Raw genomic sequence first — 17,026 nt, forward strand, 5'->3', positions numbered from 1 at the left:
AATGGCTTTGTACAGTCGAAAATGTTTTTATTTCGCAGCTGCAGGCGTTCGTTGCTGGGCTGCATGCTGTCAAGATGTCAATTGGTTGGAACATATGGATTGCAATGCCTAGCATCAGTTAAAGAAAGCAATGAGAAATGATTCCACCATGGAGAGGAAACGCAAAGCCTCATATATGGCATGACATATATACAATGTTTTTTGTATGGTAAGATATTAACGTGATAACAGATCACACAAGTTACAATGGTTATTGGAGTTGAAGGATCCACCTTGTAGATTAATGCATTACGCATTGAATGTATGTGAGGTTAACTTGAAGTAATTTAAAAATGGAGATGGCCTCAGTAGGGGCATTTGTATGTTACAGACAGGGGGTCACCCCACTGTGGAGTGGAAGACAGTGCAACCAGCTGACAAGGAACATAAGCTATTTCCAATGCACACACAGTCCATTGTGCACAACTGTGAGTTGTCTAAGAAGACAAGACATGGACCATGTATTGTGATTCCAGCTATGTTGCCTGAGGGTGCACAGAGATGGGCACATTTATCGAGACATGGGAGTCACAGAAACACTTAATGGCAAGTTGCTGATCAGTACCGTTGGCATATGCGCAAACAAGAAGTGAAGCAGCATGTGAAAAACTGTGTACCTTGTGTACACTGACCACACTGACCTGTAATATCATTTCATTCCACTATGGAAACTACCAGCAACTAGTAAGATATTGGGAATGATTTGTATGTGCATCTAAGGACATTTTGAGAAAATGCTGGCAAACAATCGCCTTGTACTAATCACTACAGATTGGCTTTCACCCTATGTGGGGCTAGTAACCATCCCAAATCAGCAAGCAAAATTTATTGTTGAAGCTTAGGGTTCTAGAAAAATTATCTAAAACTCACAGCACCAATATTATGTCAAACTTGTGACGAATTTACCATTTATTATTTTTTGGTGTTGTTAATAATACGTTCCTCGTTCCTGGATCACTGAGCAGCTGGTAGCACGCACTTATCCTATATATCATCCTGAGACGACGATCCTGACATATATTAGTGTCAGGCGTCCAAGCACTATTACACAACATACAATGATGAGCCGTCATGATAGCGTACTGATTCGCCTTTGAATGCACTACAGGAGCAGTTCAGTGTGAGGTAGGTTTCTGAAGCTATGTGGAACGAAATACCTACGCACAGATAACGTAATTTCTATAAATTATGGGCCAGTGTTTTGCGGGCACAGAGCTAGCACCCAACAGTGCCCTATTTATGTCCCATTGCATTCAGATCTAGCGACTTGGGTGGCCTCGACATCATCATGGATTCACTATGATGCCCATCCACCCATTGTAACATGATTCTGACCTTTTGATATGATTGCTGGCAGATATCATCACTCCAGGGAAGACATCAACCATGAAGTGATCCAGGTGGTTCGCAGCAGTGTTCAGGTTGTCAACAGCTGCCGCTATGGTTTACATTACCACCGAAGATCCCGTGGAAGTTTAGGTGAACGTCTCCCAGAGTTTAAATCTGCCCCTACCAGACTGCATACAAGGCACGGTACATTCTACAAACAGGTATGCTTCAGCATGGTGGAGTATCTGGCCCTTACCATCGACTTGGTGTAGCAATAAACCTAAGCGACAGCCTTCCATCACTTCTCGGTGCAATGTCGATGACCCCGTGCCCATCGTAATAGTAATCAATCATTTCGTTGCGTGGACACAGGTGCACGTGGTGGCGGTCTACAGTAGAGCACCATGTTAAATGATGTACCCTAAAAGTGTGCTCTGAAAAATTTCTGCTTGCACCAGCATCGTACTCTGTCGACCGATGTGTCATAAATCGCCACCTATCCTGTTTTGCAGAGTGGTCAAGTCTCCAGCCTCCAGGTTCTGTGATGTGACACGGGTGTCCAACAGTTAGCCACCTACTCTCGGTTTCACTTTTATTCAATGTGAACACCTCAGAGGTTATGCAGTTTCTGAGATGTTTGTTCCTAGGCAGGCCATAACGATCTGCTCTGTGGCGAAATGGATTACCTCACTGGATTTCTCCGTTTGCGCCCTGTATCCTCACTATAATGATTCCACTGGGTAGTGCTCATAAAGTTTTGGCTCGTCTGCGTAGTGTATCAGAAACACCAGGGAAACTCACCACATTGGACACATAGGCTTCCAGCCTCTCCTGAGGGTCCTGTCCACGCTTGGGCCGCACCAACATGTAGATCGTGCCAATATCAGGGCAGGAGCGCAGCAGCTTCTCCACGACGGTTAATCCCAGGAAGCCGGTGGCCCCCGTCACGAGCACTGACCGGCCGGCATACCACTGTGGCACCTGGGGACCGGAACGCACATCCTGTCTTTCTACGGCAACCATTGGAGATTTTTCTTCCTGTAAAAGGGGACATAGAATCAGAAAACGCTACATACTTGAGCACACTTTCTGATGGTTGCGAAGTTGAAATACACGAGGAAAGGGCTATTCTCTACCTGTACAGAAGCCAGACTGCAGCTGTAAGATCCGAAGTACGTGAAAAAGGAGTAGCAGTTGAGAAGGGAGTGACGGACGTTATAGGCTATCCCCAGCTTTATTTAGCTAGAACACTGAGGAGAAACCAGGGAGAAATTGCGGAAGTCGATTGAAGATTGTAAGTAGGCTGTTTAGGTTTTTTTACTGGTAACGCCACGTAGTGCTCTGTATGAAAATCACTGGCCGTGCTGTGTGCAGTATGTGGCTGGTTTGTATTGTTGTTGGCTATTGAAGTATTGGGAAGTTGGATGTTAACAGCGCGTAGCTTTGCGCAGTTGGAGGTGCGCCGCCAGCAGTGGCGGATGTGGGGAGAGAGATGGCGGAATTTTGAGAGCAGATGATGTGGACGTGTGTCAGAGACAGTAAATTTGTAAGACTGGATGTCATGAACTATATATATTATGACTTTTGAACACTATTAAGTTAAATACATTGTTTGTTCTCTATCAAAATCTTTCATTTGCTAACTATGCCTATCAGTAGTTAGTGCCTTCCGTAGTTTGAATCTTTTATCTAGCTGGCAGTAGTGGCGCTCGCTGTATTGAAGTAGTTCGAGTTACGAAGATTTTTGTGAGGTAAGTGATTTGTGAAAGGTATGAGTTAAAGTGAGTCAGGGCCATTCTTTTGTTGGGATTATTGAAAGTCAGATTGAGTTGCGCTAAAAATATTGTGTGTCAGTTTAATGTTTATCAGAATAAGTAAAGAGGGAAGTGTCTGAGTGTGTTCAAATAACGTAAGGGGTTAACCAGCATAGTAATTCATAAATTTTTCTAAGGGGACGTTTCAAGATTAGTGAAAAGATCAGAGACGTTTGAAATTGGCGGATGGCTTTGTTATTCTATCAGAGACAGTTAACTACCTCGAAGAGCAGTTACAAGGAGTGAATAGTCTCTTTGCAAGAAAGATACAATATCAATGGTAACAAAATAAAACAGAATAATATGGAAAACAGAAAGTAATATATTTAGGTCTAGTGCTAAAGGAATCCGTACAACTCTTCCATTTATTAATACCTATACGGAATATACTTATAAATTTGTTATTCTATACATAAACTGAAATGACTATGTAAAAATAATAATCAGACTCAAAGAAGGAAAGTAATAACGCATGTCTAATATGTGATATAAATTCAGAAGTGAGAGAGAAATAGACAGATGAATACGCAGAGAACAATAGACGACTCTTAAAAAGAAACAGAAACCAAATTCTCGTCTTCTGTACTTCAGTGGACCTTTTGGTGTTGGAACAAAATGAATGAGAATATGTTTCTGTCTAACTACATATCGAAAGACAGAAGAATGAATCGTGTTGATATCTATAATGGAAGTGGGCGCCGAGTTAAAGAGTCTTCTCTGCAATTCTATGTGAAACAAAAAAAAAAAAAAAAAAAAAAAAAAAAAAAAAAAAAAAACATCCATACCACTCGGAGTATTTAGGACAGACATTGATAGGATAGGACAAAAGTTGATAGGACCAGCCATTATGCTACCTGCTTAATACTATAATGGCACATAACTCTGCCAGAGGCCAGAGTAGTAACTGGATTGCCACATCCACTAACAGCAGACGACGACCTCTCTACGCAGAAACCCCTGGCTGTGTGCCAGTTCTGACATCCAACTCCTTCTGTGTGGCAACACTGGCTCCATACGAACCGTTTCCACACGCCACAGAAACACAATTTTCGCCACACAGTCTGTGCCAGACAGCGGTATTTAAGCCCCCAGGGTTAACCAGCCCTCATCAGTACATCTGGGTCATGAAATGACGTCCTACATTCGACGCAGCCGCCACTGCGGTCTCCAGGAATCAGTGACATCATACTGACTAGCAGCTGACCCTCTGTTACGGCCACATGGTCCTCGACACACAGCGAGGTCCAGTCAGCTCCTGTGTCTGCAGGGTCCATGCTCAGCACCCTGGGCAGTCCCACTGAGCCACCCTAGCGTACCTCCCCCTGACGAATTGTCGTCGCTCTTCTGCTGCACCATCCTGATTGACAAGGTGTGGGAATTATAAGGGACATTTCAGATATAATCCAACACTGCTGAGTTTTGATGCAACAATAAAGAAAATTACGTCAGATGTTGTTGGGAGCTTGAGTAGGAAGCACCTGTTTTTGTTTATTCGCTGTGTATTCTAACATAAAATAGGCGAGAGGAAGAAATGGACCCCGCAGGACGCCGGCCGAAGTGGCCGTGCGGTTCTAGGCGCTGCAGACTGGAACCGCGAGACCACTACGGTCGCAGATTCGAATCCTGCCACGGTCATGGATGTGTGTGATGTCCTTAGTTAGGTTTAACTAGTTCTCAATTATAGGGGACTAATGACCTCAGAAGTTGAGTCCCATAGTGCTCAGAGCCATTTGAACCATTTTTTTGAACCCCGCAGGAGTCTCAGGTAGTGTATTTGGGTATCTTCGAAACTTCACGCCGCAAAAACCCGACAGAAATCCACACAACGCGTTACGGGAAGTTTGTGGTCAGTTCACTGTGGGCCATAGTATTTTCACGTGGGGTCAATCGTTCTCGTGATGGTCGTACGAGCACAGACGATAATTCCAGGCCAAAAACGTGAAAAGATAAAAGAAGTGTGAAACTGGTGGACATGCTCCCGAAGAAGATCGTAGTGCGACTTGTAAGGAGCTCTCTGATACGACAGGAATTCCACCAATATCAGTATTCTGTATTCTGACAAATGATTTGGAGAAGGGAAAAATTTCTCCTAGTGCGTCCCATACTGACAGCTGAAGATAAGCTGAAACGCCTGGAGAGCGATGTTGAAGAACAAAAATAGACGTCTGAGTAAGAAAACTTTACTAATGTGGCTGGTAGCACTGAGTGAGTGTGCTGCAGCAGGTTAGAACATATTTGATACGGTTTACGCGTTTCCACCCTCAGCTGGACGGATTGTACGTCATTCAGTCTTGCTGTCGTAGTCATCTATTGATGTCCTTGCATCAGTGCATTGGCTGAATCCGCAATGGAGCAACGAGTTAACCTTAAGTTTCTTGTGAAGCTGACGAAAACTGTTGCATGAGCTCATGTCATGTTAAAGGAGGTGCACGGAATGTTTTTTGAAAAATGAAGCAATTAAAAAGATCGAGAAAATTGGTATACTAATCCGTAAAAATCGTCGTCTGGATGTCCGAACTCCTGCTGAAATTTCGTGAATTAACAGGGAACGGTACGTCAGGTTTCGCATGAATAATTAAATATACAAGAATTTTACACAGAAGTTAGTGCCAATACGCCAACCTACTCCATCTTGTCTGTAAAGGTAATCTTTGGAAAACCCACCATCGCCGTCTTGGACAGCCCATCAGATTAACCCCACCTGCCCCCAACGACATTTTTTCCTTTGCTAATGTCAAATAAGCGGTTACAGAGACAATACACTGAGCAGCCAGAACATTAAGACCACAGACCTACTATTGACATACGCCCGTCCAGGCGATAGAAGAGGAATGACTGTTAGTCAAAAACACAAACGGTGGACGTTGCGAATAGGTAGCATGATGGTGGTACTACCACAAGGCGTTGAATGTACGGACGTCCACAGGATACGTTCGGAGGCTTGTCTGCTCTCTGAAGTAGGACAGATGGTGATCCGAGGCGTCTCTACTGAAAGAGCATAATATTGCAGAACGCACAAGTCTTTCAGAGCAAACTATTCATTGTACGTTTTTGAACAAGAAACTCGATAGCAGACAGCCACTGCGTGTTCACTTGGTGACAAAACGACATTGAAATTATGATTGTAGCAGTTATGGGACCATTGGGATTCGACAGTCGATGAATGGAAACGTGTCAGCTCTTCGGCTGAATCCCATTTATGCTACACTATGTCGATGGTAGCCACCACAACCACCGTCAACGATGTTAGAGACGATTGGGTGTTTGTGTTGTCCTCGTCATTTCATCATCATTCATGAAAGTGGCGAGATTGGACTGAGCAAAGGTTAGGAATTTGCACGGGCGCTGATAACCGCGCAGTTGAGCGCCCCACATACCAAACATCAACATCATCATTATCAGCACCATCATCATCGACGTTACCGGCAGCGCGACATGTGCAGCGCGCCACGGACGTTGGCTGGTGGGAGCAGTATTATTCTACGGGAGACATTCTCCTGCGCGTGTGTGGGGCTTGTGGAAGTAATCGAAGACACGGTAACAGCTGCGAACAACACGCAACACTTCAACCTTGGTGTCTTTACCGTAACAACCAAGTTACTGTAGACCTGGGTATCTAATTTAATTTCAAGGTGATGCCTTTACTTGTTCCTGAGAAAATGGATTTTAAGTGTCGGTCAGAGCCAGCTGCAATGGCCGAGCGGTTCTAGGGGCTACAGTCCGGAACCGCGCGACTACTACCGTCGCAGGTTCGAATCCTGCCTTGGGCATGGATGTGTGTGTTGTCCTTAGGTTAGTTAGGTTTAAGTAGTTTTAAATTCTCGGGGACTGATGGCCTCAGATGTTATGTCCCATAGTCCTCAGAGCCATTTGAATAATTTTTTTGTCGGTCAGTCAGAGGTATTGACAGCAAAGTGAGCCTGTAAGGGCTCCGTTTCTACTGATTGCGGTACTGAAGCCTAAAATGTTTGACGTCTCAGCATGCTAACTCATACTACGTACCTGAAATCCTGTCCTTCATTCGTAGGTGTCATAATTCTGGTCTGCACAGATGCATTGCTTGTAAAGTTCATAGTAATTAAGATTCTCCATGAATAGATATCATAAAGGGTTTGTGGGCCCAATGCACATAACCTGAAGTACCAGGTATTTTGTCTTCGATGTCTTCTTCAAGCAGCTTTTGAAGACACATTTCTGTATTACAAGAAGGCAGCAAACAGCTTTTTGTCCAGTAATGGTATTTTACAACCCCTGTACCTGGCATATCGGTTGTGTGTCCCTCTGTCTGCATACTGGAGAGGTGCGCAATGGCAGACCACAAACTCAACGCACTCTATCTATAATTAAAGCTCTGAGACCTTTTGACTTGAAGACTATGTATCTATGAAAACATCACAGAAAATATGAAACTCATTTCTGTGTTGACCTGGGAAATGACATACCAAGATCTAATTGCCTGGCATGAAACCAGCGGCTAAGACCTACTGAAGCTTGTTAAAAATAATTTAAGAAGTGTGTGTTTCCGCAAGTTCGTCTCAACATTTAAGATCTATTTCCTTTCTGTTATTGTTTTATGATGTCATGTTTTACTGAAGGATCAGGACGGGTTTTTCTTGCTCACCCTTAAGATTTCCATGTCGGCGTCTATTGAAGCAATGTCAAGATGATGTTGACCTTTCAAATTTTGTGGAACATTCTCACAAAAACCAACATAAATTACAACAGACACAGATGTTGAATACAATAGCATAAATACATTAGACCAGAAACAATTCCACACAGCACAATGATACTGCCATAGGAACAAGACCAAACAGTAATACTTGAAATATATAGTAGACCATAGGTATGTAACCATTCAGCTAAAACGAAAAAAAGTAGGTAAACAGAAATGAAAAGTCAAGTACAGTGAGATGACTGAAGCCAAAAGCTAGTGGCTATTTTGAAAGCAACCAACTTGAATGCAGCGTCTAATTTTCAAATGGGAAGGAGGCATATGATGTATCAAACACATAGCTCATCAGATGAGAGAAAGAAAAGGCGCCTTTCATTTGAGCATAGCTTAATTCATCCTCGAGCTATGGCTGAGGTTTCTTTTTAGGAAGTGACATTAAAGCCGATGAGTTTGACATGCCAAACGTACTTACATCGCCTAGATACCACTAGAGCGAAGAACCTCTCTTCTGGCACAGGAGTTTAACCAACGCCACCCACACTGTATATGTAGAACTTTTTCTCCAATAGTGACTGTGCTTGTATTTTTTGCAGTTTTAATCCTGTCGCTGGTAGGTTGACTGTAATCATGGTCGTGTCTTTGGAGACTCATCTAAATTACAGTGAAGATTTTCAATTCCCCTGAGGAAATGATCAAAGTCCTCCACCACCCATCATCCTCCACTCACCCTCTCCTCCTCAGCCCGTGGATCAATTGTTTTCCAAACCCCTCCCACTTTCTCATCTTTTACATCTGGAACATCTGAGTGGATGAGCTCTGCACCATGGGGAGAGTTGTTTATTCATAAGAAATTGATTTATTGTAATTATACTAAGTAATACCACCTGAGTTCTAATGAATAGGAAAATGTAGTAAAAAATTAAATTTGATATTTTTTGATTTTCGTCATTCGAGGTAACAGCAGAGATCACTAACAGGTAGATATTTAGGTATTCTCACTATTCTTCGCTTTTTTCCATATTTTCCACAATTTTATCTATTTTCCCCCATTTTTTACTTGTTTTTCGTTTTATTATACAATTTAAAATTGCTTTACTTATTTTCCCACATTATCACCATATTATCTACCATTCCATAATATTTTTATAATGTCAGTCAAGTGAATTTTGCCCCACTGCCATCAACATCACATGAAAGTTACTTTGCGTCACATTATGTTTATGTCAATTCGTTAGACCATGAAGGTCCCAGCAAAATGGTGGTAAATATTCCGAGGTAAGAGTCAATGACATTATAAATTACTAATGTCAGTGCATATTATGCTAAATGGATGCGAATAGTGACGTAATGTGTGGTATGAGACTTTATGACAGACCAGTGTGTGACTGAATTAATTATATCATGGTACATTACGCAAAATGGCGGTACATATTAAGGAATTTTATGGTGTAGAACACGATGCATATGCAGTGTGTGGCTAAAGTAACGATGGTTCGGTATACTATGTCAAACGGCGGAAATTTTTGTCCAGTAATGAGTAAGTCTCAAATATATTCATTATCTAACATAACATTGTTTATAAATTTGATTTTTGCGAATTATGGTCGTCATCTTGGTGAGGTTATCCATGGTGGGAACACCTAGCAGAAATACCGAAGGTCCTGCTTAGATCATAATACATCACTACTGTGTGTGTTAAAATGAGAAAAACATTTAGTGTGCAACTTCATAGCAAAATTATGAGGTGTATCGCTCCTTGAAGAAAGGGTCCCGAGAAGGCATTGTTTAGGCATGTATGAGATGAGTTAGGGTATAGCCAAATGCGTCGTGCATGTTGACCTCAAGGTCATTAGATTTCGGACTGGACAAGAATAGGAAGCGAATTGTTAAAGGAACAGCATACACACACATACACACACACACACACACAACTGATTTAGGGAAACGACAGGAAACCTTTTCCATAGTAGACGTGTAGACAACTGTTACCTGAAGGCCAGAAAAGAGCCAATGCCACTGTTGCGATAACAATGCAACAATGGAACCATCAACGAAATAGATGCTTAAATATTGTCTGTATAACAATTAGCACACTGCTACAGATGCACACCCAGATTACGAGGTACTAAGCTGTGCATTCACTGTATAAAGCGCCTGGAACTCACAAAGTGGGATATCTGCACTGAATGCAGTCGTCGAGTGGCTGCAGAGGCCACCTAATGCGTGGCTGCGAACAAGAAAGCAGTTAAGGTTGCAACAGACCATCTCGCCGAGAATGGTAGAAATATTTGTACTTCAAATGGTTCAAATGGCTCTGAGCACTATGGGACTTAACTTCTGAGGTCATCAGTCCCCTAGAGCTTAGAACTACTTAAACCTAACTAACCTAAGGGCATCATACACATCCATGCCCGAGGCAGGATTCGAAACTGCGACCGTAGCGGTCGCGCGGTTCCGGACTGTAGCGCTTAGAACCGCTCAGCCACCCCGGCCGACAAATATTTGTACTATTTAAGCAATACGTATGTGTAATTGTCTCTGACATTACGAACTTGGTGGCTGGCACAAAAGGTACTACTACGAAATGAAGCACTCAGGTAGGGCGTATTGCACCGTAGCAAACCAGTAGCAACTAGCCAATGCCTACATGTTCAGCAACGAAAATACATGCGTCTCTTTGCAGAAAAGCGTTGCTAATAGTTTAAACGCCAAACACAGCACTCTCTTCCCTCTCTCTTTCTGTCAGACCTAACAAGAAGCAAATTTCCCCTGAGCCTATGTATGTGTCATATCTTTCTTGTTTTGTTCACCACAGGGTTGAGTTAAAACATCGTCAACTGCAGAGATAAGTCAAGAGTTCTGTGTCACAATAATGAAGACACATAATTACAATTAACCCTTCACAAGACTAAATTTAAATAAATAAACTCTTGCTACATCACCCGTATAATTTTATTAATATGTGACATCATAGTGTCTTACAAACAGGGAGTAAGTAATAGAAAACATGACCCCCACCACGTACCATTCATTTCATAGATTAATTGCTTGAGTATTTAACAATAAATACCCACTTACTAAATATCTAGACTACACTATCACTGTGCTATTAATATGTGATGTCATAGTGTCAAAAACTATGAAATATACAGTAATTTTTGATACATTCATTACTTTAGCTAAGTGCCACGTTGGAAAGAAGACACGTCTAAGTACTTGGTTTGATAAGTAACACACGTGACAGTAAATAACACCACTCACTGTGTGCCAGTGTCAACCCCAGCAGCCACTGTCTCGGGCTGCCCGCCACAGCGATAGCTGTGTGACAAGTCGATCATCTCTTTACCCCGGGTATACTGTAATTCTCTACGTGGTGGGTCAGGAGGGAGGGGAGGGAGACCCAGTTTGGCCTCAAATACATACAATCTGGTTGCCAGCAATTTCCAGGAAAACGTTCTATGAAATGTATGAAAGCGTTCTTAAAAACAATAGAAAATTTTGCTTTTTACGCGATTCGCGTATGTCATTGAACAAGTCTGAACTGCTGGATTTGCCTGTACGGTGTTATTAACAAAATGCGTCGCAATCCTGTGTTATTCACAGTATGTCTTCCACCTATCTAAACTTATCAGTTGTAATATTATACTACTTCTGTGATTTGTTCTTAGCTGTTTTATTGTCTCCTTTGCTTATTTGGCCTTCCAACGTCCTATGCAGTTGCTAATTTCTTCACATTTAAAGTCCCACGTAGCAATTTTTGTTCTAATTTCTGCTTTCTTTGCCTCTCCCCTCAGTCTTAAGTACCTACTTCTGTCATCAGTCTTTCTGCTCTTAAGCCTCCTTCTTCTCCTTCACATTTGAGGCAATATCATCGTCCCACTAATCACTTTTCAATTTGCCACATGTCTGAAGTACTCCGAGACTTTCAAAGACAGCTTCATGAATGAAACTTCGTGGTAGATTTAAACTCTGTGCCGGACCGAGACTCTAACTCGGGACCTTTGCCTTTTGCGCGCCAACTGAGCCACCCGAGCACGATTCACGCCCCGTCCTCACAGCTTTACTTCTCCCAGTATCTCGTCTCCTACCTTCCAAACTTTAAAGTTTGGAAGGTAGGAGATGAGATAAAGCTAAAGTTTGGAAGGTAGGAGACGAGATACTGGCAGAAGTAAAGCTGTGAGGACGGGGCGTAAGTTGTGCTCGGGTAGCTCAGTTGGTAGAGCACTTGCCCGCGAAAGGTCCCGAGTTCGAGTCTCAGTCCGGCACACAGTTTTAATCTGCCGGGAAGTTTCATATCAGCGCACACTCCGCTGCAGAGTGAAAATCTCATTCAACTTCATGAATCGCTCTCACAGTGGCCTTATACGGTACTACCAATGCTGTATCGTCAGCCTTCCACTGAAACTAAGTTTGTATAAGAAGCAGTAAATTTAATTTATACTGTGGTTGGTCCAGTTTCTTTCCAATCTCATTAACAGTGCTTTTGACACCTACTAATTTTTGAAAGCGGAACCAAAGTGCACAACGAAGCAGATAATTGGCAGATCCACAGTCTTCTCCCCTGTAGACTCTCCAATGTTCCACTTGTGTACCATTACTTTCCTTCCCTATAGGATTACCAATTATAGACTGTTATTTCCCTGTGGCCATTTATGTAATGGGTTCTCTTTGTGTCGAAAAAATTCATTCGATATCTTACGATTGTACTGTCTACACATTTCTGACACCGTCTCTCAATTATCATTCACATTATCCTCCCCTAATTTGTCTAAAACATTGCTAGCGTCCTGTTTGCCGACTCGTCCATTAAAATCGCTTTGAAAGTGCAGATCATTGAAGAAATCATTCTTCTCACCATGAGTAGCATTATTTGTGGGTGCATATGCGCTACGTTGTATCCTTTTAGCGTCATTTACATACACATCAGACATTCGTCCACACAGTCCCATTTCTTAATGCAGCATTTCCATTTTTTATGTACCGCAACGGTTATCCCCATTTTTGCCCAATACTATTGGTTGACTCCACCGTAAATATGAATATAATCATCTATTTCTGCAACTTCTTTACCTTTCTTTTTGCTTACTGATATTACGTCTACATTGCTCCAATGAATTTCACTGAGTACCTGCATTTTATTAGTTGCGAGGCCCTGGACGTTCCATAAAGCTAAATTCAGTTACCGTTTTCATTTGCTGGGTCCATTCCGTTTAATTTCTATCCGATCTGATGCTTTATTCTTGAATTCTTTGCAGAATGAAGTTTCCTGAATGATGGGGAACACGCCCAACCTGTAGGCCCAGGTAATTTTTAATCAAGCTTTTCTTCCTACACATTTATTGTCATTCGGTAATGCCTGTGTGTTAATCAGCATTCTGCTGGCTTGACTGTAGTGAGGTCCATCCTGTCCACTGTCGCCTCTGCTGGAGACGCATTAGAGAAACTAAAAACAGCCTCGAACCTCGAAACTTAATACCGCTGGGGTCGAAAAAAACCAAGTGTTAGCTAACAAAGGCCGGTAGAGAAGAAACCACAAGAAGCCTGACACAAGTAAGTTGAAGCAATGCCAGACTTAGATAAGGGCCCACCTGGTTGTCACCCACATGCTGAAAAGGAGGGGTCCCTGTAGGGGGAAACTCACCAGGTGATGAGTCTGGCAAGAGTGAACTACCTGAAGCATTTGCTCTCGCCAGCATAGCTCAGTGAAACACTCAGACACACTGAGACCATGGTACTAACTTCAAAAATATTACTCTCAACTGTCAATGACAGATTCTACTTAATTTTTTCTATTAGGTGTTTTTTAATTACATGGTATTAGGAGCTACCATACTAACAACATAAAGGAGTAACAAATATTTCTCTGATACCTTTATACTATACTAGAAGGTATCAGATAGATTATATAATGGTAAGACAGAGATTTAGGAACCAGGTTTTAAATTGTAAGACATTTCCAGGGACTCTGACCACAGTCTGTTGGTTATGAACTGTAGATTAAAACTGAAGAAACTGCGAAAAGGTGGGAATTTAAGGACATGGGGCCTGAATAAACTGACTAAACCAGGGGTTGTACAGAGTTTCAGGGGGAAAATAAGGGAACAATTGACAGGAATGTTGGAAAGAAATACAGTAGAAGAAGATCGGGTAGCTCTGAGGGATGAAGTAGTGAAGGTAGCAGAGGATCAAGTAGGTAAAAAGATGAGGGCTAGTAGAAATCCTTGGGTAACAAAAGAAATATTGAATTTAATTGATGAAAGGAGAAAATATAAAAATGAAGTAAATGAAGCAGACAAAAAGGAATACAGACGTCTCAAAAATGAGATCGACAGGAAGTGTAAAATGGCGAAGCAGGGATGGCTAGAGGACAAATGTAAGGATGTAGAGGCTTATCTCACTAGGGGTAAGATAGATACTGCCTACAGGAAAATTAAAGAGACCTTTGGAAATAAGAGAACCACTTGTATGAACATCAAGAGCTCAGATGGAAACCCAGTTCTAAGCAAAGAAGGGAAGGCAGAAAGGTGGAAGGAGTATATAGAGGGTTTATACAAGGGCGATGTACTTGAGGACAATATTATGGAAATGGAAGAGGATGTAGATGAAGATGAAATGGGAGATACGATACTGCGTGAAGAGTTTGACAGAGCACTGAAAGACCTGAGTCGAAACAAGGCCCCGCGAGTAGACAACATTCTATTGGAACTACTGACGGCCTTGGGAGATCCAGTACTGGCAAAACTCTACCATCTGGTGAGCAAGATATATGAGACAGGCGAAATACCCTCAGACTTCAAGAAGAATATAATAATTCCAATCCCAAAGAAAGCAGGTGTTGATAGATGTGAAAATTACGGAACTATCAGTTTAATAAGTCACGGCTGCAAAATACTAAAGCGAAATCTTTACAGACGAATGGAAAAACTAGTAGAAGCCAACCTTGGCGAAGATCAGTTTGGATTCCGTAGAAATATCGGAACACATGCGGCAATATGGACCCTACGACTTATCTTAGAAAATAGATTAAGGAAAGGCAAACCTATAGTTCCTAGCATTTGTGAATTTAGAGAAAGCTTTTGACAATGTTGACTGTAATACTCTCTTTCAAAGGTATCAGGGGTGAAATACAGGGAGCGAAAGGCTATTTACAATTTCTACAGAAATCAGATGGCTGTTATAAGAGTCGAGGGGCATGAAAGGGAAGCAGCGGTTGGGGAGGGAGTGAGACAGGGTTGTAGCCTGTCCCCGATGTTATTCGTTCTGTATATTGAGCAAGCAGTAAAGGAAGAAAAAAGAAAAATTCGGAGTAGGTATTAAAGTCCATGGAGAAGAAATAAAAACTTTGAGGTTCGCCGATGACATTGTAATTCTGGCAGAGGCAGCAAAGGACTTGGAAGAGCAGTTGAACGGAATGGACAGTGTCTTGAAAGGAGGATATATGATGAACATCAACAAATGCTCAACGAGGATAATGGAATGTAGTCGAATTAAGTCGGGTGATGCTGAACGAATTTGATTAGGAAATGAGACACTTAAAGTAGTAAAGGAGCTTTGCTATTTGGGGAGCAAAATAACTGATAATGGTCGAAGTAGAGAGGATATAAAATGTAGACTGGCAATGGCAGGAAGTCGTTTCTGAGACTATTTGAATGGAGTGTAGCCATGTATGGAAGTGAAACATAGACGACAAATAGTTTGGACAAGAAGAGAGTAGAAGCTTTCGAAATGTGGTGCTACAGGAGAATGCTGAAGATTAGATGGATAGATCACATAAGTAATGAGGAGGTATTGAATAGAATTGGGGAGAAGAGGAGTTTGTGGCTCAACTTGACAAGAAGAAGGGACCGGTTGGTAGGACGTGTTCTGAGGCCCCAGGTGATCACAAATTTAGCATTGGAGGGCAGCGTGGAGGGTAAAAATCGTAGAGGGAGACCAAGAGATCAATACACTAAGCAGATTCAGAAGGATGTAGGTTGCAGTAAGTACTGGGAGATGAAGACGCTTGCACAGAATAGAGTAGCATGGAGAGCTGCATCAAACCAGTCTCAAGACTGAAGACAACAACAACAACACATCTTTATTTCAGTCAGTTCTAGGCACGTTTCAAAAGTGAATTAAGACGTAAAAAAACTTTATTTAGTCCCCATTTTAAATACACTTGTAAAGTGGACCCGTGACATTCACAAATCTAGCTTCAGTTCCGTCTGGGTGTTGCTGCTAATGTTTACGGCAGAGATAAATGTATGTGCGCTATTGGGTGGCTGAATAGTCTCTTCTGTAATCCCAGTGTAATTATGTGTATATACACCCCATAATAAGCTTCAGTTCATCTGTTCTGGAAGATATTCGATGGTCTCAATGTGGAAAACAAACAGCAAGCAGGGGGGCAGAATAAACGTACTCTATGTCTCTCGAGTCCGGGAATGGAAAATATTTCGTGTACTTTGCTGTAATGTGATATTTGTTCCCTATACTCGCACAAGCAAGAATTGAATAACAGCTTATACAATTTACATTTAGAATTAGCAAAGGAAATCATTAGCTCCTCAGTACTGTAAGACGCAATAGATGGAATAATTTACCACACAGAGTCGATAATCAGATTGAATTGGCTGAAACAGGAACAGAAATTAAAGAAATTCGGAAACAAAAACACCTCTGAAACTAAAATACCAACGCATCTACTTAAAAAAGCCTCATATACAATTAGAACACCGTCCACGAGAAATAAGACCACTGAAAATTATATTACTGAGGATGAGTGCATCAGAGGGCAACATGAAAAAACTGACACACGAGACACCAAGCAAGGTCTAACAACAGATCTAGTGACAGAGGAAATATATTCAGAAAGAACAACCGTAAATACAAATACAAAACATGTGATGACACAACAATAAACATTATACACCTAAAACTAAAATGACAGAATGCGCTCATCACCAACACAGGCACAGGAAATTCCCTAGACAACATTGAAAAAAAAAAAAAAAAAGAATTCCTTTGTAACGAGGCTAACCAGTGATCCATCACAATAATACCAAACGAACCTAAAGATTTACTTAAATAGTGTCACACAGGAGCAGACAATAAGAGAGGCGCAAAAGAATCCTAAAACTCCACTCTTAAGAAGCCTTCAACAGATCCACAAACCTCTTATTCCAGTCAG

General features: G+C 41.8%; 1 protein-coding gene across 1 annotated transcript in view; it reads right to left on the reverse strand.

The window, feature by feature from the left end:
• Positions 1–17,026, reverse strand: part of LOC126285287 (fatty acyl-CoA reductase 1-like) — a 148,272-nt gene that overhangs the window by 114,476 nt on the left and 16,770 nt on the right. Inside the window, exon 2 of the mRNA XM_049984576.1 lies at positions 2,170–2,406. Coding sequence (XP_049840533.1) covers positions 2,170–2,391 — 222 coding nt within the window. The 5' untranslated portion in view covers positions 2,392–2,406. The remainder of the gene's footprint in view (positions 1–2,169; positions 2,407–17,026) is intronic.

Source organism: Schistocerca gregaria, chromosome 8 (assembly GCF_023897955.1).
Source record: "Schistocerca gregaria isolate iqSchGreg1 chromosome 8, iqSchGreg1.2, whole genome shotgun sequence".
NCBI classification, from domain to species: Eukaryota; Metazoa; Arthropoda; class Insecta; order Orthoptera; family Acrididae; genus Schistocerca; species Schistocerca gregaria.